We start from the raw sequence: 25,560 nt of genomic DNA, 5'->3' as shown, positions 1-25,560 counted from the left end.
AAAAATCCATGAATGATATCATGCTGCTGACTTTGATTTGAAGGAAGAGGATCTTCAAATATGTAATTACTTCTATGCTTCTTAAAAGTGGAGTTGCCAGCACTATTAAGTTCAGTGCAGTGATAAATAAGCGTCGTGTGAAAGACGAAAGTAGAAAATAGTTAGCTGGCACATCGATATAAAATTATATTGTATATTGATATTGTTTACTGTCAGTATCCAGAAGGTAATGTCTTTATTTTTTCATATTTACTATACTTAAAGAACGAGAACCTTTAAGAAATAAAAGCCTTCTGGCAAATGCTAGGAAATGATAAATAGATCTCTAAAAATTTCCTCTTTCTTCTCTAAGTCATTACTATGATAGAACTTATTAAAAAGAGGCTCTTAATCGGTTGGCACACCTTTCTATAAGACCGTGTATACAGAATAAGTGTTACTAATAAACAAATTGAATAATATATACAATATAGCCTAATATATGTAGAGTACATGTATAGTATTGAAATGAATAATTTATTAAAAGTTGTAATCAAACTCACCTTAGTACTTGTTGTTCTTGGAACTCCACCCAATGCAATAGCGTACACTTCAATTTCATATGTATCAGGTCCCGCCTCACGATCTAATTCCTTCGCTGTGGATAGTATACCCAATTTAGTGTCAATGTCGAATAAACGATCGACTTGTTGATAGAAACCGTTATTTTTACCCGCACCGACGGCCGTTACATTTGTTACATAATATTCGATTTCGGTAGAACTCAAATGCGCACTAACTGTTAGAATACTAGTACCAGTTGGTTCGTTTTCATATACCGAACCAGATTTTTCACGTTGATCAAATATTGGCCCAACTACTCCATTACCAGATGTCGCTATAATAGTAATATAGGCATCAGAACTTTTGCGTTCACTTTGCACCGCTTCATCTGTAGCTTTCAGTGCCAGTTGGTAACGCACCTCAGGTTGTGTTATAGACTTACGTAACGATATGGCACCAGTATTGCGCTGTAACTTAAAAAGTTCTGTATTGCCACTGACCATTTCATATGTAACCAAGCCATTGCTAGACGAATCAGCATCGCGAGCATGCACGTACATAACAATAGAACCGTCACGACCTGGACTGACAGTCTTCGAATGTGTAGGCAAAATCGCTGCATTCATCGATACAAAAATAGGTGCATTATCGTTTATATCTTCAACTATGACAGTCACAAGTTTTTCCACCGACAACTGCACTTGCGGCTTCTGTGCTTGATCAGTGGCAACGACGGTCAAGCGAAATGTATCAATAGCTTCACGATCGATTTCACGCAATGTATGTATAACACCTGTTACAGTGTTGATACCAAAATGTCTGCCACCAGTCATCTCGGGATCTTGTTTTGCTATTGCATACGTTACTTTCCCATTTAGTCCAGAGTCTGGATCCTCTGCGGTCACTGTGACTATAGGTGTTTTTATGGCGATCCCTTCCCTGATTTGGCGTACGATCGCTGTGTTCGGAAAACTGGGTGGGTTGTCATTCTCATCCACAATATTTACCGTAAATACAATTGTAGTTGAAAGTTGTGGCGTGCCACCATCCGAAGCTGTTATGTTCAAACTATATGTAGTTGTATCCTCGTAATCTAACGACTTGTGCAGATACAAGCTACCACTAATGGGATCAATGTGAAATGTATCTTTGCGGTTGCCTGCTGTAATACTAAATGCCACTTGACTATTCACACCCAAGTCAGAATCGGTTGCTCTAAATTGCATTAGTTCGGTGCCAATGGCGCTTGTTTCCAGCACGGACACTTCACTGTCAGTTTGTGAAAATTCTGGTGCGCAGTCGTTCTCATCGAGTATTTCAATTGTTATTGTTGTTGTGGAGCTTAATTGATTCTTTAAAGCTGCATCGCGTGCGACTACTGTTAACTTATAAGATGCTCGTTGTTCGCGATCCAATTTTTGTGCAATTGACAGTTGACCTGTCGCATCATCTAATCCAAAGCGTCCATCTTGATTACCGTCAGCAAGTGCGTAATAAACATCACCGTTTAATCCTTCATCTGCATCTACCGTATATACACGCATTACCTGTGTACCAGTGGTGGCTCCTTCGGAAATTTGCACTCGATATGGGGCACGCACGAATTGTGGTGCATTATCGTTGACATCTGTTATGATGATCTTCACTTTAACTTTATCGTGTAAGCGGGGAACTCCATTGTCCGACACAATTGCTTCCAATTGAATATAGTTCAGCCCATTACTATTGCTGCTTCCGGTGTTACTAAGTGCTGTTGCAGTTGTTGCTGCTGATGTTGCTGCCTGTAGAGCATTTCCAATTGTCATGCCTCTGCGTCGTTGTATTAATTCTTCGCGATCGAATGGATGTAATGTTTTGATGAAACCATTACGCGAGTCAATTGTAAAGTCTTGTTCTTGTGTTGCTAACGTGTAAATCAATTCTGCATTACGTCCAATGTCACGATCAGTGGCCGTTAATTTACCCACAAACGAGTCGGATGGCTCGTTCTCAGCTATGCTAAACGTGAATGTATTGTTTGTGAATTGCGGTGCATTATCGTTTTCGTCGATCACATGTATTATCACTGGCACAATAGAGGAACGTTTTGGCACACCAGCATCATGGCACGCTAGTGTCAATGCGTAATAATCGCGCTCCTCACGATCCAACTGGGAACGCACAAATAAATAACCATCAGGGAAGACTCCAAACTTTCGCTCATTATTGCCCTCAGTAATTTCATAGGAAATGCGTCCGTTTGCGCCTAAATCCGCATCGCTGGCTGCTAGGGCAAAGAAACGTGCATTTACTTTCGTTGATTCAAGTAGGGATGTTTCATAGGAAGTGTGATCGAAAACTGGTGTATGATCATTGACGTCTGCAATGAGTACTGTGATAGTGTGCTTTGTTGAGAGTGCAGGTGTACCGCCATCGGTTGCCGTAAGTTCGACATGCAAAAGTGTGCCTGGATCAACGCGTACTGGCCGTTCTAAGTATAATACACCAGTGGCTTGACTAATACGAAATTGTCCATCAGGATTGTAGGTGAGTGTGTATGTGACACGACTGTTGATGCCGGAATCGCGATCACGTGCACGTGACAAGTAAACCTCTTGACCGACAGCGGCATTCTCGGCCAATAGAATCTCACCATCACGATCTTGCGCAAAGATTGGCGCATTATCATTTAGATCAGCGATAGCTACGTTTACTATGCATTTTCCGTATGCTTGTTCAGCGCGCGCAACTACTGTCAGTTGATATTGTGCCAACGTTTCACGGTCAATGCGACGAGCTGTTGTTATGTGACCTGTGCGACGATCAATTGCAAAATTCTCATCAGCATCACCGTAAACGATCGCATACTCTATATTGGGTGGTAGTTTGGCATTTACTTTGCCAGCCAGCGCCTTTACTTGTACATGCCCTACTTCACGTCCAAGCAACGCCTGTTGCTGCTCATGATCTTCAACAATTTGAAACTCATAACCCGTATACGATTCGAATTCAAGTGTCTCCATTTTGGATTGCAACATTATCTCAACAATAGCATCTTGTTCGCTCCGACGATCACCACGATCCTTTGCAGAAATTTTCAGCTTGTGTGAAGCTTTTGGCGATTGGCGTATGTCACTGCGCAATGTTATAGCACCAGTCCACGTATCCACAGCAAAAATGCCATCGCCACCTGATTCTAAATGGTAGGTAATTAAGGCATTATCGCCCGCATCACGATCACTTGCAGTTATTTTCAGTAAAGGCTGCAATTGCATTTGTTGTTGTTGTTGTTGGTGCTGTTGTTGTTGTTGTTGCTGTTGTGTTTGCGTTTGTGTTTGCGACTTGTCAACAGTTTCATCGGGCAACGCATAAAAGTAATGCTTGGGATAGAATTCCGGACTGTTGTCGTTAACATCCTCTACAGTAAGATAAACAGTAGCCGTGCTCGATTGTGGTGGTGCACCTTGATCGCGCGCAACAACAAAAATTTCATAATTCGCAATTGTCTCACGATCAAGTGCAGTGCGCGTTGTTAATTGGCCTGTGAGTGAGTCAAGCGCAAATTGTTGTGGATATTTACGTTCAACAATGCCAGGCAAAGTGTATGTCACTGAACCATTGGTGCCCTGATCATGATCAGATGCTGTTAGCATGGCGACCAATGTATGTGGTGCTATATTTTCGCTTAAGCTGACGTTGATATGTTGTTGCGAGAATTGTGGTGCCTCATCGTTTTCATCTAAAATTGTAACTTTCAGTTGTGTATATGCCCATTTAGGATTAGGACCACCATCACGTGCCGAAATGCTTAGTTCCACACTTCCTTGCACTTCACGATCAAGAGCAGCTTGTGTTGTTATAAGACCCGACGCTGGATCTATAGCAAACCATTGCTTATTGTTACCTGAGACGAAGTCATAAAAGATTTGAGCATTCACACCAGTGTCTTCATCGGTGGCAGTTATCGACGCTACATAGGAGCCTGGTGGTGCTAACTCACTTAGCACAGCAGAATACTCTGACTTTTCAAAAACAGGCTCATGATCGTTGACATCATTGACATGTATAATTAAATGAGCAGTTGCAGTACGAGGTGGAGAGCCTTTGTCAATCGCCACAACGGTCAGATTATATTTGCCAATTTCTTCCCGATCTAGTACACCATTAACACGTACCAAATCAAAAGAATCAGAAGGTTCTAAGCGAAAGTGCCCCATTTCATTACCTGAAACTATGCTAATGCTCGTATTACCATTTAAGCCCTCATCCATATCTACAACTTGTACTGCAGCTACTACACTACCATTCACTGCATTTTCATCGACGGTTGCAAAGCTGCCCGTAGGCGGAAAATACTGAAAACGAATAACCGGATCATGATCATTTGTATCAACGAGATTAACAGTCACATAAGTGCGTCCGTCTTGACGCGGTGAGCCATGATCGCGTGCGAACACTGTGAAAACGCAACTCTTCGGACAGCTACTACCTGGTCGTGTATATGTTGGACAGTTTTGTTGCGGGCAGCTTAAACGTTCTGTAGTAAAAATCACACCACTTTCAGGATCTACGGTAAATTGCTGTTCCATGTCTGACAGATAATAAGTAATCTTGCTATTATCACCTAAGTCATTGTCAGATGCCATGACTTGCAACACAGGTGTACCAGGCGGTACGGATTCATTCAGTGAAACTATGTAGTCACTATGATCGAAAATAGGCGGATTGTCATTCACATCGAGGATTGTTACATTTACTTGTAGGTAGCCGTGTCTAGGTGGTGTGCCACCATCACGTGCCGATACGTTCAATTGATAAAAACCACATGATTCACGATCCAAATTACCTGTAGTCTCCAAATGCAAATACGACACATCACCACTAGGATTTGAGGTCACAGCCAAACGAAATTTGTCATCAAAGTTACCATCAACTATGCGGTAATCATCAGTAACGCTATTTATGCCAATATCACGATCTGTCGCTGCGTCGAGCAGAAGACGCGTACCTGGTGCGGCACTTTCTGAAAATGACACTGCTATGCTCGATTCGGGAAACTCTGGCGAATTATCGTTCACATCCAATACTGTGATACGCACTTCTATCGGATACGTTGGCTGCGATGAGAGCACAACTAAATCGTAACGTTCCCGCATACCCTCACGATCGAGCACCATGTTTGTTTTTATTTCACCCGTCACCTGATCCAGCGTAAACTCACGCGGTGGTTCATTGAAACGATATGTGAACTCCGGTTTTGTGGGTATGAAACCAACCACTGTGCCACGTGGTTGCCCCTCCAACACTTCGAACTGTGCGCGTGTGTCCACCGCACGAGATTGCATTTGCCCCGTCGTACCATCGCCACCAGCGGAAGAACGTCTGCGTGGAAAAGCGGTATATTGTGCTGATGTTGACACATGTCGTCCCGGACCTTGACCGAGGATATGTACACCGCTTGTACTTTGACTTTGGCATTGTGCCAACGGTAATAACAATACTAAGCAGATAACTGCATTTAAGGCTAAATTAAAGTAGGGGAGACGAAAGAGGGACAATTGGGTTTTGAGCGGTTTTTGTCGCTTCTGTGGCAAAAGACAGTCTTCTATGTTTGTTTGCTGTTGTTGTTGTTGTCGTTGGTTACGTTGCAACTTTTCGCTTACTGTTGTTGTTGTTGTGTGAATTTTTATTTGTGTTGTTGTAAGTATTGTTGGTGATTTTATTGTTGATCTATTAATGACAATGTCGCTAGTCTCTTCTAGATTTGTCATGCTGCAAATTTTGCTGTCTTTGCTCTTTTCGCTGGCAGACAAATTTGCTATTTGTCTACAGTGCGTCATAATGCTGGACTCTTGGACAGCTCAACTTAAGTCCAGCTACAACAGCTTTGTTGGACAAATGCCTGTAAATGTTCGGCTGGTTTGTAGATATTATTTGTGGTTATTTTTTGAGATTAATTATGTGTAATAGTAATAGCTTGTCTTTTGAAATTCGTGTACACTTTTTGCTCTTTTTCTTGTTGTTCAAATTTTGATTTATTTTTAGTTTTAATTAAATTTTGCAGATTTACAGCCATTAGAATTTCAGTATAGACGACCGTACCGAATCATTTTTATTTAATTTTTGTCCGTAGGTACGACATTTTGCTGTGTACAACTTATTGTCATTATTACAATAAAAATTAAATTATAATATCTTAATAAAAAGTGAATGAGTATTTAATGGATGTGTTAAATAATTGTTGAAATTCACATAAACATTTGGCGCGCACTTCAGTCCATTTAAATAATTTTTTTTATTTAAAAATATCACCTGAAATAAAAATAGAGAATATAATTGCATTATTTGAAATGGAAATTATTTTTAAAAAATTTATTTTCATTCTTTAAATTTTTAATGATGTATTATTTAAGAAAAAAGATTTTCCAATTAGTAAATCTAGCATCAATCTAGATCTGTTTTCAATCTGTCAAATTATGTTGCTCAATTAAACGTTTTTAAAGTAATCTAACATTTTTGTAGCTGTGCTAGTGAAATTATGTCGAATCAAATCACACTTTATCTCCCAAGTCAAAAAGCAGCTGTTAGTTTCCGGATAATTTTGCTACTCTAGCATAATATCAAGAGTGTTATAAATTTATATCGATTATTATATATTTCGCTCGAGATTTACCAATCAATAACAAAAAAACTGCACTGAAAATGAATCTCGATTGATAAAGTTACCCTAGATTTACCAATCGCAACTGAAAACTACACTAAACGTGAATCTGGATTCAACAAGTTGAACTAGATTTGTCAATCGAAAACGACAGGAAGGGTTAAGTGGAAAAACAATTACACAGTCACATGTTCCTCAGGATTCATTAAAACTGAAGAACATACAGGAAATGCTAAGTTTAAATCATTTTTTTTTAAAACAACTATTCGTTAATAATATAATTAATATAATAAAATATTAATATAATATAATAATTAATATAATAATTTATATAATAATAATAATATAATAATAATAAAATAATAATAATATAATAATTAATATAAAAAAATATCAAAAAATTAATTAAAATATACGTATTATATATATTGCAATCATTAACTTGATATACATCACATAAATATGCAGACGCTATATAAGCCTATATTATAATATTATATTATAATATTTATTTATTATAATATAATATTTATTATATTACAATATTTATTTTTATATATCACATAAATATGCAGATGCTACATAAATCTATGTTATATATAATGTATAACATTATAAATTATTTATATTATAATATTATTATAGTATTACTTGACATATATCACATAATTATGTATATATTGGATATGTCTATGTTATTAACCTGACAAATATGGCATTAAATTGATAATTCGCTATCCAGTAGAGCGCAAAACACATGTTAACACCTCAAGTTGAAGTAAATCACCACAATTAAATCAAATTGCCAATTTAACGCCAAATTGCAGCAACTATAACAGAAACGGCAACAGCAACTGTAACAGCAACAGTAACAGCAAGAGAAACAACAACAACAAATACAACAACTGCGGCAGCAATAATTTACTTAGTACAAAACCAACGAATTCATTAAAAATTACAGAAAGAAAAAGTGGGTGTAACCAAAGTACAATACAAAAAGCAACAAAACAATGAAACGAAAGGAGAAAAACCAAAACTGCAAAAACAACAAAAACACCAAAAGCAACAAAAACAATGAAACAATGAAACAATGAAAACTGTGAAAACTGTGAAAATGCAAGTTAAGTTGAAGAATCAACCGAAGGGAATCGCTACATGTGCTATTAAGGCAATAATACATTAAACAGCAACAACAACAGCAGCAGTGCAGGCAACTGTAACGTCAACAGTGGTAGCAACATTTATGTTGTTGCCATGTTCAAGAGCTCAGCTGAGTGCTTACAGCGCTCACAATCTGTTCACACCTAATGGTTTCCCCCCCCCCCCAGATTTCTGTTAAGTCTAGCCAAGTCAAGTTAAGTAAAGCACGGAAGCTCAACTACGGAAAATTGCCGAACAATAAAATTCACACATTTTCACAGTACACGAAGCGTGAAATATTTAAAAAATTAAAAGCGCTAATACTTTTTTTGCTTATATTTATTTTATGAAATTTTAAATGGAATATAAAATTAATATCAAACAAATTGGAATACAATAAAATAAATTACAAAGCCATTTTTATGTGAAACAAATTAAAATATTTCTTAATTAATGTAAATGCATGCATTTCACATGCACTCGCACTTGCGTACAGTGCAGAAGAAAAGTACTGCTGTCAAAGTCGCTGTCAAAGCCGCTGTCAAAGCCGCTGTCAAAGTCGCTGTCAGCTACTGTAAACGTTGCTGCTGCATGCATAATTCATGCGTGCCTCATACACAGGCAAGGTTTGCTTAATTACTAACTTCAATTCAATTCTAAAATCATTTTAAAAGCATTTAAAATATTCACCTTAACATTTAAAACCAAACATGAAACCACCAAAAAAAAAAAATAATAATAATAATAAAGAATAATAAAATAGTTTTTTTTTTAATTAAAAAAATATGTTAACTTTAAAGTCAAAAATGTTAAAATTTGTAGAAGCCTAATAAAAGTGGAACTACAGTGGCGGGCATTCATGACGAGTCAATGCACCAGAATATTCGCCATTGCCTTCAACTACCGCTTGGCTAATAAGTTTTAGTTGAATGAATGGAAGCCACTGTATCCAAGTGCCTCAGTACTGACTGAATTGTGAGAAGTTAAGCAAAGAATCTTTTGCAGAAAATTATGATGAATTTGTGCTTAGCATGCACGATTTGTTTGTCCCAAAAGCGGTTGTTGTGGTCGTATGTATTGCAGACACCGATGCCGCAATCATTGGTCTCAAAAGCCCAACTAATAAGAGAAGGAGACAGAAGAAAAGCAGAAAAGCCACTCTTGAAAATAAACCTAAAAACATAAAAAAGATTTGAAAGCATATTAATTGACTACTAGAAAGGTTGTCTCCCAGGAAACAAAAAATATATGAGGATATCAACTTCCCTTATTCGATCCTTAAAGTACTTAAGCATTTCGCCGACAGTGTGTCATTCTTTCCAACTTTTAACTTTTTTTCCACTTTTCGACGCTGTTTTTCATAAATAATCCTCTAATTCATAATAATTATATTAATTCGACTAAAACCACAAAGCATTTTAATACTCAAGCCACTAGTAATATTATGACTGCTATAATGAATCAGACAACTAAGAACACCAGGGGATATGCACTTTATCTATTACCAGTCTTTGAAGTGTCTTCCCCAACATGGTATCATTCTCTCCAACTTTTCGATTTTTTCCAGTTTCTGCTCTCTCCAGACTGTTCTGTATAAATTAAATCATATAATTAATAATAATACTATTAACGCTATACATCAATCAACTGCTAAGTTGTCTATATTCGCAGATTCCTTTTAAAAAGCAGTATAGACAGCTGTGATACGACACTTGATTCATCCAATAATATTGTTGTCGTTGGCGTAAGCAATGAGAACACGGTTTTGTAGAATAATGTGTCATTACGATGAATATCTGTGCATAATCACTTGCATGACTAAATTGAAAAGATTATATGATAAAGGATCACCTTATCTAAAGCCTTGAGTGGTATCAAAAGGTTGGAAGAGAATTGATTATACCATGCTAGAGTTACGGGTACTGCTTAACGTCATTGTGCAGATTCGTATTGACTTTGCAGGGTTACCGAGTTTAGTCATTTGGTCTTAAACGTCTTCCCTAATAGGACTATCGAAAGCTGCTTTTTAATCGACAAAAAAGTGATTGGAATCGATTTTGTGTTCGTGGATATTTTTCACAATTTGTATGTTTTTCAATGCACTTGAAATACGATAAAGATATAAAGATATTTCTGTTTTTTCACAATGTCAAAGGTAGTAACTCAGAAATATCAAATATTTTTTACATATATTTCTTTGAAGCAAAACCCTTTGACTGTGATTTGTGCAAATTTAAAATGGTTTCCTGAATGAACAATAGTTGACGGCACCGATTTTAAATCATCTGATGACAGTTGAAATTAGTGTTAGTAATTCCAATAACTAAACTCCGATTTAGATTTTTATATGGACTTTTCAATAGCAAGTACACGTTTTTTTGTTTTTATAAATATTTAGACTCTGATAAGTAAAAATAAATCACTCATAACTTATTCTAAAAGTCAGGTGGGGTTAAGAGAATGCATGTTTATACATATATCAACACTTTTCTCGAATCTTACTATTACCTATTGTTATGCACTTAAAGTTTCCAGAAAGAAGCCTGTTATTTCCAACCACTGGAAACAGTGGTAAAGGTTGCCTTACATGTGTGTTCTTTGATTTTTAGGTAATCCTAACTGCATAATGACCCCGAATACTAATTTTAAAATCTAGACGTAATGTCATGTAGTCTCTAGCTATTTTTTAATCAGCTACGATTCCTCTTTTGGATTTTATCCTACAACTCTGAACAATCCTAACATACACATCCCACACAGCTCTGAACAAATCCAGCTGCAGAAATTGTAGTTTTGAAGAATTCTCAAAGTTGTTATATATTTTATACAAAAGCCTAAAAGTTACTTTACCTAGGAACACTTCCTTAAAAAATTTTTCAAAACAATCTTTTTAAAATGTAGAGCAGTTGGAAAACTACTAAAACCTACCATAGTTCGGTACTAATTATCATGTATGCAACAAGCATACAAATGTATGAAATACATATGTATTAAGATCTGTCATATTGCCCATACCCCAATGCCCTTATACCCTCTCAAATCTTTTTGGCTCAATTTGGATATCAGAGTGTTTCGTGTGTCCAACAGAAGCATTTTGAGCGATACGAGTAGCTTCCAAGCATGCGCAGTTCGCTACGATAAATACTTTTGGTAGCTTTTAATAATTTTCAAGTTCGAACTCTGGTTCTCGTCATATTGTCCATCGTCCACCGTCCATCGTCCATCGGAAAGTGTGTATCTGTCCGTGTGCATTGTGCATTTTTAATTCTGTGGGACGCTAAACTTTTACTCATTTAAGCCATTTACGAGCACTAAAATTTGCCCGTCGGTTTAACTGCTGCCTTTAAACCTCAAATTTTTTCCTGTTTTCCGTATTTTTACTTCGCCGTTGCTTTTTTGCGATTTTATAAACGAAATTCCAAATATCCGCAGTAGTTTGTTTTTTACTTTTTCCATCTTATATGGTTTATTCTCATTTTTTTTATTCCTCAAGTAACTTTATTGGCTCTAAAGCGAAAATGATGAGCATTCACAATTTTTATGATGAATGCCAGAATGCATACAACAGGAACATAAAGTAAAAACAGTTCAAAATGATGCAACCGAAGCATAAAACGCCAAAATGTTAAGCAAAAATGGCCAAAGCAAACAATTTCAACTTTCCGCAACGACATAAAAAGAACATTTAATGAAACATCATTTTTAGCATTTCATCAAAAACAAGATACAAGATACAAGACACACATAAAAAAATTAAGCGAAGAGTAATTAAAAAAGTTTGTACGCTGAGGTTGAGCAATTAAAAATCCTAAAGTCGGCATGTGCAGGCAATCTAAAATTACGAAGATTTCGGATTATCGAACCAAAAAGTCTGCCTAAAAGTTGAAGAGGTCTTTGCTCTAAATAGAAAGAGAAATAAAATGTTTTTTTATTGAAAATGGAAAAAGAAGATGAAATAGTTTGAAATAGGATATCGCAAAATCTTAAGATTAGGATACTAGACAGGTGACGTAAGAGACGTAAGAGAAGAGAAAATGGTACAAATAATTCAGATTTTGATTCTAGGATATCGAATAATTTTGATATATTCGTGTAACAGATTAATCTATCAATAGGTGAGAGAAGTAGAAGAACACTCAAACAATTTGGGTTCTGATTATGGAATATGGCAGATGATTATCCACCAAAGCAGACTACTATACTATAACAAAGAAGGTATAGAAGATAACGAAGTGTTTTAAATAATTTGAACTTTGATTCCAGAATATCGCAAAATTTCGCAAAATACTTGATTTTAACATCTATAAGTGTTTAACTACTACTTAGGAATAATAAAGGAAAAGGTAATGGCTAAAATTATTTGGATTTTGAATCTAGGATAACACAAAATTACATGATTGATTAATATGCATATATTTACGCGCTAGCCTACTTTTACACAGAAGGAGTAAATTAAGTAAATTGAGTATAGAATATCGCAGATTTTAAAACAATTTCGATATACTTTCTTTGACAAATTAGTCTAATGTTGCATAGGAGGAGTAGAAGAAAACGGAATAATTGTGCAATTTAAGTACATCATAGAACTTCAGAGAATATTCGTGTACTAAATTTAATGAGTTAACACACAACTATATATGGGATGTAAAAGAAAAGAAAATCATTCAAAGTGCTTAAACTTCGACTCTTAAATATTGTTAAACCTTAAAAGACATTGATCTACATAGTTTGACATTTTGGTTTTCTAAATAATACGAAAATTTCCATATAATTTCCATATATTGACAGGTCAAAATTCTGTAGAAGAAGAGGAAATGGTTTAAACAGTTTGGATTTGGATTATGGAAAATCGCAAAATTTAGAAGGAAGATTACAGACAAGAAGGAAGGCAGAGACAACATGAAAGTAATAGATTCCTGTCCGAAATGGAACGAGTTGTTTAACTCTTAAGTTAAACAAGCAGAAGTGTTAATCTGCTTGATGTTTGCATTGTTTGATGATTAAACTGCATTGTTTGATCATCAAACAATGCAGTTTAATAGGTTTGATTGTTTGAATTCCATATTTGTTCATGGGGCGTTCAACCCATCATGTTCAGTGCCAAAATATGGTTAGAAAGTAAATACACGAACATATATTATTTCAATGTCTAGCTCTCTTCAAATAAATTCTCAACTTCTTCTTTGATTTTCACTATAATTTCAGAAATCGGCAAAGCTCTCAATGGGCTTGATTGAATTAATAGCACTTATGAGGTTCATCGTTGAAACAAATTGGTTCACCAGAATCGATTGAGAATATAAATTCACTAATATCTTTAAAATTTTCGTTGTTAGGGATTGTCATATTAATAGTTATACAATTGATCTCTCACATGTGATTTCTTCTCATATTTTTTGCATATCAAACCAAAATATATTATGAAAAATTACCAAGTCTTTATAATAAAAGTTAAGTATACTATACAATATCCATGTAACTTAAATTACCTACTAAACTTCTTTTAATAAACCACAAATAAAAAAAATAATTATTACGAATTAAAAACAAGTTAAGTAAACATTTTGTGTTAATATTTTTTCATTAATGCAAGAATAAATGATTTTATCTGTGAAAAAAAATTTAAAAATTTTTTGCAACTTTTTGTACTTTTTTAATTGTTACAAATCCATTAAAGACAGTCCGCATGCGAACACATAAAAAGATACTTTTCGTGTTCTTGCAGCAATAGAAGTGCAATTAAAAGAACATAAACCGACTTGACCTAGAAATACAAAAGACTTAAGCAACAAACTTGCACAATAAATACATATTAGACACCACAAGTCGTAGGAAAAATGTGGAATAAAATTATGATATATGCGAAACCGGCACGTAAGGCGAATTCAAATTAAAAATATGTAAGGTATATTTACATTGACAGATTGACATATTGACACATTTATTATATAGACAATGCTTAAATCTGAGGTCTTCGTTATCATGGACTTGCTCTAATATCTCTGCATTGTGAATGGGAAGCCCTGCAGCACCATTGACGTTGCATTCAACTGTGGTTACACTTTCGCCACATCAACTTAACAATAATTAGACTTCAGGAATGCCATTTGTTGATACATTGGCAGACTGATTGACTTTCATTTCTTACTTAGAATTAATGGTACGGTTACTTAGTCGAAAGAACTACTACGAAAACTAAAGTACTTAAAGTTTTATATTATAAGTACTGTAAAGATATTAATTGTTTATTCCAATTAATAGAAAATATAAAATTCAAATACTGACAGTAATAAAAAGAAAAAACTAATAATAATTCTTCATAAATAAGATTAAAATATAAATTATATACAGTAATTCGTGAAACGAATTCTCTTCTTTGAGGATGAGAAATACTGTATATAGTTTAATATCTGCAAATCATTAAGTCCAAAAAATATATTTTTCTTTTCGTTTCGAATGAAAATCTATCAACCAAGAAAACTATATTTAGCCGAAACCATACAGCTTTTGAAACCTATTGGTACACGTTCTTTCACAAATCTTCCAAGACTTGTGTGGAGAATACATCCGCATAATAATATGCGCGGTACCGCATAATAAGTTGTGTTTTGGTGTAAAGATATCATATAGGGGTCCCTTCCTGTCCAAGAAGAAAATGATGTGCATATAGCCTTAATTGGTACCGGCAGAATTTCTTGAAAATATATATTCAATATATATTGACACTAAGTACCTAAAAATTATCTTTGAACTATATTTTAACTAACTTTTATTGTTTAAAAAAATTCTTTAACTCAATAAGATATTTATTTTACATTATTTTCATAAATACTTGCAATCGAACGAAGAAAAAATTTATTTAAAGAAATTTTGAATGTAGAAATTAAGGATATTTTCAGGATTGTATTTTAAAGGAATGGTCTTGAAATCAAATAAGTTTTCTTTTTATCATGTTAAGGCGTAAATATTTTCGAACATTCTCTAACGTACAGGGTGTTATCTTACACCTTGATTTTATTTATCTCACTACCTTAACTATGAGCTATCAATATGGCAACAGTTACTTTCTTCCAATAATAGTTAATGGTTAGATAGGTGTTTGGCAATACCTGAAATAGCTGTATGGTCAGCCAAAAATTCAATTAATTAAAATAATATAAAAAAAAAGAATTTTTGTTATTGTAGTTCACTACTTTTTGAAATCTCTCTACCAATAATAGACAATATGAAAACAAAATTATATCAAAATGGTATATCATTCTTTCATAAAAACATACTAACTTAATTTTTTAAGTTATTATATATGTAGTATATTTTTAATGATCATTATTTCTATTCTCTATCATTATTTCTATTTTAAAAAAACACAAGAACTTTCATTCCAAATTTACTAATTATGGAAACAAATTTGTGGCTATGATTTTCATTAGAGACTGAAATTAATTTATAAGCAATTTTTTTCTACTTCTTCCATTTCGAGACGACTGTTACCAGATTCCATGGAATACAGAAATATCTACACGAAAGGTTCAGACGAGATATAAAAACTACAAAACCTACAAAAAAAAATTTACTAAAAGACAGAAAGCATATGAAAAAAAAGATACGTTAACACCATAAAACAAAAGTGATTGAAAACGAAAATTTGTCAAAAAGGCCACTGAAAAAATTTCAATACCTCAAACACAAATTCCAAAATCTTCAATAAAGAATACAATAACAACAACAACAATAATAATAATAATAAACAACAAAAAATCTATAAAAATAAACAATCAGAGTAAATTAGAAACGGCACAAAGGCAGCCAAGCAAAAAAAAAGTTCCAATAGTTAATAAAAAATAAAAAATTAATATATGGTGTACGTGTATGTATGTATGTATGAGAAGTTGAAAGGATTCAAGCTAAATTCCTTGAAATAAACGTTTTTAAAATAAAAATACAAATTTTTTTGTTGGTATTTGAAGTTTTATGTTTTGAGAAGAGCCAAACGCAAAGGTAATAAAAGGCAACGCAAGACACAATACAAAGCAAAGCAGCCACCAATGGTTGGTAGAGTGTCTTCTGTTTCTTCTAAGAAACATGCACCAGCACAACTGAGATCGTCTCAAAAACACATGACGGCGTTGAAGTGGTGTAACAAAAAACAACAACAACAACAAAAATCATAACACAGCATCAAATAGTAATAAGAACAACAACTAACCAACTATAGAAGAACAACAAAAATAAAAATAATAATAATAATAATAATAATAACAACAACAACAATAACAGGAGCAGCAGTCGCAACTACAATAAAAACAAGTTAATATACATCAATAAAAGCAACGAACACAATAAATGTGATAAAAGGAAGACGAAGATATTGTAGCCCTAAAATCAAATGAAAAGAAAACAAAATATAAAAGAAAAAGGAAAATGAAAAACAAAATGAAACTAAAACTAAAACTAAAATTCCGCTTCATTTGAAATTTAAGCAACTCATGAGATTTTGTGCTTTTCTTTTTATTTTCGATTGTTTCCTTTTTTTTGTTTCATTTTTGTTGCTTTTCTGCCACATACTTTTTTTACTATGCCTTTTTACTTCTAGCAATCGTTTATTATTATTGTTGTAGTTGTTCTTACTTTGAATTTTTCTTTTTCCTGAATTTGTTTCTGTTTGACGTTTTTGTTTTGCTTGCTACATTTGCCAGGCAAGCAAGCCATTGGCACAAGTTTATATGTTTGGCATATAATAATACGAGTATGTGTGGTGAGTTTTAGAGTCTTTGATTGCTGCTCCGTTTTTGGCGTTCTTCACAATTCTTATACGCTATTACCTACACTGTTAGTACACAACTTCACTATTGCTGCTGCTGCTGCTGCTGCTATCGCTGCTCTTACTAATGCTGCTAATGCCGACACTACTATCCCTGCTTCTATAATATTTTGTGCCTGTTACTCTTTTTCTACTTCCAACTTGCTTATACTTGCTGTCTGCATTCCTAGTTTTTGTTATTATTATTCTTAAATATGTTGTTATTGTTGTTGTTGTTGAGGGTATTTTCTTGGTGTTGTTGGTGTTATTGGTGTTCCTACTGCTGTTATAACATATGATAATATTTTTGTTGTTGTTGCGGATGTTGCTACCACTTTATTTGTTGGCATTTTATTAGAAAATTGCTGCTCTTACTTGTTAAAAGAAATTAAATATTTCAAATCATAGCTAAACATAATAACAAAAACAAAATAAATGAAAAAAAAATATTGAAGAAAAAACAATAACACCAAAAATAAGCACAAAATATATTATTGCGCTGGTGTAAGGAAAGTCGTGGAGAAAAAAATCCTGTTTGCTGACCCAATGGGAATATTAACAACAACACTTAAAAAAAAGACGACAATTAAAAGAAAATAACTAAATCGAAAAGGCAGAGAAAAAAAATAGAACGCAAATAGCGGCAAATTTCAATTGAAACAAAATCAAATAAAAATACATGTGAAGCATATGGAAATGCATAAAATCTGAAGATCGTGTAAGAAATCAGTTTAGAACAGTGGCGTCAATGAGTGAATTTCAAGTAACAAGTGTACGTTGTTCCGAAGTAAGGAACTCATTTTTCTTACCAAGCAGCGAAATCAATTTAGAAACTCGTTATAGTAAAGCCTTTCTTAATATTATGAAAATATAAACACCTATTCAATGAAGCAAACATTGGTGAGGTAAAATATTAACGTGAAGTATCAGTTCTCCACATAAATGAAATATCCTCTTCTAGACCACGGTTGTACTGTAACGAAATTCTCAACAGACCCTCGTCTATTATCATCCACAAAAAACGACACCTTCCAAGTGCAGCAATAACTGTCCTAGTTAAATCGAGTTCAAAATATAGCTATATTGTAAGCAGTTACTTGTGTATACCCTAAATGCTGCTCTACTTGTCATTATGTCACCCATCTATTTTCTTGTCGCAATGCATACACAAACCTGAGTCCAATCAATAATTGGAGCAGTCCCATTGACGTGACGGCACACTACCATTACATTACACTACCATTTCATCTGTTTTATAGAAACTCTTTATATGTTAGGGATTTCATTGTATTTTTTTAACTTTTAAGCACAAGTTTAGACAAATAGCTAATAGCTGCTTTCATCTACTTGTACGAGTAAGGAAACACTAAAGCCACTAAATACGATTAGTACTAAACTGTGAACAATTCAATAGCATGGATTCCTTAGTTCCGAAATTCATACCTAGTTCTCACGATTATTTATAGAACCAATTTCAAAAAATTTGAGCGTTCGCTTAGGTTTAAGTAAATTGATAATATACACAGAATATATTAAAAAGATTAGATAAGGTTAACCCAATTTTATTTCATAGGTTGTCACTTCAACATGAAACTTGCAGTTTCAAATCCTATACTTCAGTGTAGGGAGTTGTGACGAATTGTGTACTAGCCTTCTATAATTACAAGAAGAAGGTGGGTGGAAAAATGTTGTCTAATGTGCAGATGTTTGGCTTTAGAAAGAAGCAGGGCTAACCTATTTGAAAACGGCGAAGAACTATAGAAAACTAGTATTGATAATACTACGCACTTTTAAAAGAAAATTATTTGGAGATAAGTTGAAACAGGTAGCTCATTAATACTCGTATCATAAAAAACAGTCTTATATTATAAATTACTAAGAACGGATATATTACTCTAAGGCACCTTAAAGTTAAACAATGGGTTTATAAATTCGTTGCATTGAATTCGTCGCAAAGCCATCCGTAAACTTTAAACTTAGAAACTTAAATAAAAGATTTATTTTTTATTGAAATATTTATTTACATTTAATGCCTTGTATTATTGCATATATAAATTATAGAAGTATACAATAGTGTAGAATATTTTCAAATCCAAAAATTTAATTTATTGGTCTAAAAACCATACAACTATTTGGGTTATTGCCAAATATCGAACATTAGTTATCTCTAGAAGCACCTATGTCAGGAATTGAACCCTATTTAATTTAAACCATGAACTTGCGTCTAAACAAATAAATTCAAAATACTGCATTTCTTTTAGAAGATGTATTTCTTATCATATCATATAGTATATATATTCAGAATAACTACCTTATTATTTATGCATGAAATTCTTTATATGATATCATCGGAGTACATTGCAAATTCGCAGTAAAATGTTTACTTGAAGGTCAAAGCATAAAAAATAATTATAAATTCTGAATTCTGAATTCAGTGAAATTTTTATGAATCATTCGTTATTAGGATATACAGTGTAACACACCTACTCATACTACTTAACAGAACAGAACCGAACCGTCATCAATTCTAATCCAATTTAGCGCTACAAAAATGACATATTTTAGATTGGCACACAACTTGAAGCATATATAAGATATATGAAGCTACTGGCAACGATTCACTTAAACTTGAGATATACTCGTCCGACAAAAAAGACCATATCCATGCAAACTAGGGATAAATGCTGATGTATATGTAAATTAATAACTCGCGTCTCCATACAAAGCAAAACCTATAACTTTTGTTGCCTTCAAAACCCCATAAAGGCAACAAATTAAACTCTGACATTTTTGTTGGCAAAATCTAACATGTCTTGTTGTTCTACGATCAACGATGCTGTATCGAGAAGAATAAAAATAAAATATTTAAATAAAAATAAAGGCATTTAAGATCATAAATTCCACTGGCAGCAGCTTTTAACTAAAACCTTTCATTAGTCTTAAAGCCTTCTTACCATTCCGACCGGCGGATCTCTTGGCTACCTGCTGTTGCAGTGATTTTTTATTAGAAATGATCTTTCTTCTAATTTTTTCAATTCTCTTCTTTTTTGCTCTTATTGGAGTATTTTGTGAATCCCATGTTTTTCAATTCTAATTTTATGTTATTTTACTATAATTTAGTTGTTAAATTAAAACTTTTTTCATTTCAGATTAGGAACATAAAATTTAGATTATTTGCAACGATTTCTTTCTGCCGCTGTCAAAACTGATCCAGCGCAGGGGGAATATAAGACACTTTTCTGCTTGAAATGCAAAATTTATAGAGCAAAATCAGGATACCCATTTAATTAGCTGTCTGGTTCATGTGGCCTAGTATTAAATTTAAATGTTTGATTTAAAAACATAAAATAAACGCCTCACCGCAAATCTTGTTTAACTTTTTTAAACAAACAGCAGCAGCCAAAATTATTTTGTTTTCATTGATGCGGACAAAAGAATGATTACCATATAGTCTATAAGAGTAGAAATAATGTTTGTTACGGCTAGGATGGACATTTTCTTAAAATAAAATCTTCAAGAAATGCAAACAGAAGCAAAACTGAACAGTATCCGAAAAACATCAAATGTTTAAACGCTCAAATCGATGGATTTAAGTCGTCGTCATATTTAGTACTACGAAGTTTTCTTCAATTATAGAATTAACTTCCAGAAGTGCCTTGGATAGACAAGCGAAGATACCACTTTAGATTGAAGTGAGTACACATAATTCAGACGTCAAGTGTCGAAGCAAATCATAAGAAAAGTTTTTGATTGCGCGAAGACTTTGAATCTCGATGGGTACTCATTTGTTCTGCCCATATAGGATAAAGCAGCTATTATCAACACATAGGTACATTAGGAAACTTACAAGTATACAAAGACTATTGGTACTGGTCTACCTAATATATTATGTGTTTCAAGCAATTTCAAATGACATATCATTACAGCAAGTAACGTAAGATACACTGTAACATAACAAGTAACATACACAGTAACACATAGCAATATTTAAATAATTGATAAAAGATAAAATCTGAAAAGATGGGATATTTCTATAAAAGACAGAACACTCATAATATATTACATAATTGTGGTTCAAAAGGAAAAACCTCGCTTAACTTTTACTAGATTACCAATACTCCTAGTCCCTGTTAAGGAGCAAAAGAAAAATAAAATTCTTAACCTTAAATTATAGATCGAAAGGAAATATAAAAAAATAACCTTTTTCATATCACGGCTTCTTTTTTGAATACCACAACTTCAATAGAAGAACTTTAATAGAAGATTTTATTCTAATGAAATATAAGATATATTTTATAAGCAGTGTTGAATTTAAAATTTAAAAAAAAACAATAAAATTCGAACAAATAAATTATACAAAATAAAATAATTAATAATTTATTATTAATAAAGCAATTATAAAATAATCACTTTAAAGTATAAAGTAATTATGAAGTAATTAATTTATTTCCTTATGGTGCCAGGAACTAAGAATGATTTTGATCACTTCACTATTAAGGAAAAATTATAAAGACTACATAGTATACCTGGAATTTAGTTTTGATATATACTCAAACCATAATCATTTATAAATACAAAAGATTACTGAACCAACTATCACATTATGTATTAGTTGTTGATGTAGCATTATATTTAAAAAGTGGTTTTTAGAATAGAATCCTGCTGAAAATGTACATCATATTCACCTTGACAGCATTAAATCTAACATATATAGACAAATAATAAGGTATACCAAAAGCGATCATCCTACCCGCACAAATCATTAATTTAACAAACACTATTATGGACTAGGAGGTATTGAACGTAAAAAAAAACTCCTAATATTATGTGTAGCCTATATATTTAGCCACTGAAATGTTGCAAGCATTCATTTTTCAAAGCCATCTGGCTATTCATTTCAAAAGAGAATATTTGATACAAGTTGCGGCAACAAATCCCCTTAAGTTCAGATAGACATATATGGTTTCTACGCAAGCACCAATATGCACATATCGTCACATCAACTCAGTTGATTAGATTTATTGTATGAATTGCATTTTTTTAATCAATTGAATATTTTATGCATCTATATTTCAATTTTTATTAAACAAATTGACTCAAGTTAAATTGAACATTTTCGAATTCCATGCAAACGCCAATAAGCATATTAAATCATTATTAAAAATTCAAATTATTGAAATCAGTACTGCAAAGTTATTAAGAATTAAAGTAAACTTAATAAGAATTGTAAATATTTCATATATATATTTTCTTGGTCACGTAACGTGGTGGTCAACACATTATACCCGATGAGAATTGTAAGCATTTATTTGTTATAATTTCTTCGCAATAGCCCAAATAATCAATGCGTTACCAATCAACCCACTTGATTTTCATTTATTGTATTAATAGTACTTTTTTAAATTTTTACGCATTTATATTCAAAGAGTACACCAAAGTTAAAATATATTCCTTTTTTACTTTTCCAAATTCCAATAATCATATTAAATCATTATTAAAAATTCAAATTGCTTAACTTAGTACTGAGGAATTATTAAGCTTTAAAGTAAACTTAATAAGAATTATAAGTATTTTTTTCATTTTTTGCATTTTTTTTGTTGAGACAATAAAAAACAAATTATGCAAAATATATATGAGAATTGTCAGCATTTATTTGTTATAATTTGGTATTATTTAACAAATTCTCAGTTTACTTAATTAAATGAATGAATTATATTTTAAACCAGTTAAATGTGTTAAGCATTTATATTTCAAAACTAAACTGACAATTTATTTTGAAGTGTTAAATGTATTTTATTTGTAATATGAGAAAAGTTGTTTTAGGCATTCATACATTCGTTTGAAATCAAACATGTAAATATATTTAATGTACTTATTAATATAATTAATAATTTGTAGTATCATAAAAATTATTAACAAATTCTGCTTCTTATAGAAAATTGTGTAATTTTGTAGTTGGTAAGTATATGACTGATGTAGTAGGAAATACAAAATCTATATATAATTGCATATGTGAAGTTCTATTTAAAAATATATGTTTATTTGGAGAATTTGATTGCTAATAGAAAAACGTAGTGGGTTGTTGTCTATGTGTGTAATTTAGGTTTTATAAACTATGTATATACTGGTTTTATTTTAAAACTTGTGTTTTTGTTCAAGTAATTAGTTTATCACTGCTAAATAAACATAGTTTTCAGCCGTGTCGAATAAGTTCCGATGTCTTACACGAACAGTAGTTTGCTATCACCAACCGGTAATATTGATTAAGGTTAGACCATTTGTTACTTGGTGCTTTTATTGGAAGTGTGAACCTTCTTCACCGTATTTTTAGAATTGGGTATTGAAACAAACAATTTCTCACCCGATATATATTCATAATTAAATTCATTACTTTCAATTAAATTTTTGAGTAGAATATATAATTAAAATTTTCTTTTATTTCCCCTCAACATTCAAGCGATCTTTAGTCTTAGAAAAATATTAATCATGATATGAAAGGTTTCATAGGTACTGCGAATAACAGAATATGGAGAAAGTATCTAACATTTATGACTTTTTAAATCTTCTTGTGGGTTACCCTATAAATAATATTGTTGCCATTAATTGTGATAATGTCATTATGTGACGCAGCACTAAATGTTAGAAAGCATATCCTGACATAGAATTTTTGATCAAAATTTTATCTTAAGAATTAAAAGAGCAGATTAACTGCTAAAAGTATGGACATGTCAACCAGTCAATATATATTTATCGATTAATAAGCTTAAATTCAAATCAAAATAAAAAAAACTCTTCATTGACTATTCTGAATTTTTTCTCAAAATTCGAAAGAATTTATGAATAGAAAGACAAGGTCTATACATACAGAGGAATAAGCATAATCCAACTGTGCTTTCTGACAGTCGCATACAAAAATTGTCTATGTACCGTATTTGTTCATTGCATACTTAAAATCTAGATAGAATGTATCTTAAATATTTTTTAAACACTCTAAACCATCAATCATTATGCGTACAAAAAAGTAATTTTAATTTAGCAATAAACTATTAACTGAAAATAATACTAAAATATGTTCCCTCGCCCGACACTCAACTTGATTTATTGAATGCCCAAAGTAAACGATACAGCAATGGGTGAGGGGCAATAGGCAAATAAAAATAGACATTGGATTTTCTATATTGAATAGTGGACATCTAGGCAACAATGGTTAACTGATAACAGCTCGTATACATTTTATTTTATTTTACTTTTCTATTTATTTTTTTATTTTAATTTTAAATATACATAATAAAATATTTGCATATACATACGTAAATCAAAAGTTATAATGAAGTTGATTCATATTCAACACTTTAAAATCAAGAACTTTAAAAATAATTCCAAATCTAATACATCCGTGAAGTCTAGAAAAAAAGAAATTCGAAAAATAAACTAAAATAAAGACCATAAATTAATATTATTTTAGATAAAATGAAACTAAATAAAATACAGGAAAACAATCATTTATACTGATACATCCGTATATTAGCCTATCTTGAGCTCTTCAGATAAGTCCGAAAACTACAACAAATGCTCAATGCTAATTTGCATATGATTTATGTGCCTCAATTCACAATTTTCAAGATTTATGTAATATGATAGTACACGGTAAGGTAAATAGGCAATAGAAAAAAGATATATTATTCATTCTTTTTGGCTGCAGATACTTAAATTTGATGTTAAGATATTCTTCAGAATTTTAAAATATTTTATTAAAGAACAGCAAAGCCTAAATAATTAGAGGCATTGATAGCAAAATAGTTAAAATAACTATTGCCAACGAAAGTTGACAATTACTTGATTGGTTGATTATAGATGTATTCCTCAAATAACCACGAGCCACGAACTACGAGTAATTATCGAGAATAAACTATCAAATTTGAAATAAATGCTCTTGCATGATTGAGTACAAGTATTTCCAGACATTATCGCGGTGAGAGCTCAAAACAATAACTAATCCAAGTTCAAATAACATATGTTATTTGATATTTTGTTACATCATTTTCTATTTGGGACTATATATTACCGCCACTTGACTCAAAGCATCAAATCTAAATATATCAGAAAAACATAGATACATAAGACGTCCGAAATGAAGAAACAATAAAAACACTGAATTTCACTGCGTTAATCTGCCCCAGAGAACCCAATGAAAGTGACATGAGATAAAGACGACAAAATAACGGCTACAAACTTTTGGGATATACGTAGTATATTTATAACAACAGAAGCTTAACTATAACTTATAAAGAAAGCTCAAAATCAAAATACGTATTTGCAAGTATTTCGTTCATACTTATCGTAATCACAAAATATTTTGGAACAACGTCATTGAGATTTCTCGTAGATATCGAAGGCTCAATGTTATCAAGAAACGGGATTCAATTCTATGAAAATA

At 32.5% G+C, this 25,560-nt stretch overlaps 1 protein-coding gene across 1 annotated transcript in view; it reads right to left on the bottom strand.

Annotated features, from left to right (window-relative positions):
- Nucleotides 1-6,534, bottom strand: part of LOC119687535 (cadherin-related tumor suppressor-like) — a 98,541-nt gene extending 92,007 nt beyond the window's left edge. Inside the window, exon 1 of the mRNA XM_038101876.1 lies at nucleotides 543-6,534. Within this exon, the coding sequence (XP_037957804.1) occupies nucleotides 543-6,362 (5,820 nt within the window). The 5' untranslated portion in view covers nucleotides 6,363-6,534. The remainder of the gene's footprint in view (nucleotides 1-542) is intronic.
- Between the last annotated feature and the right edge of the window lie 19,026 nt (nucleotides 6,535-25,560).

The sequence above is a fragment of the Teleopsis dalmanni genome, chromosome X (genome assembly GCF_002237135.1).
Source record: "Teleopsis dalmanni isolate 2A chromosome X, ASM223713v2, whole genome shotgun sequence".
NCBI classification, from domain to species: Eukaryota; Metazoa; Arthropoda; class Insecta; order Diptera; family Diopsidae; genus Teleopsis; species Teleopsis dalmanni.
This window is presented reverse-complemented; position numbering and strand designations above follow the sequence as displayed.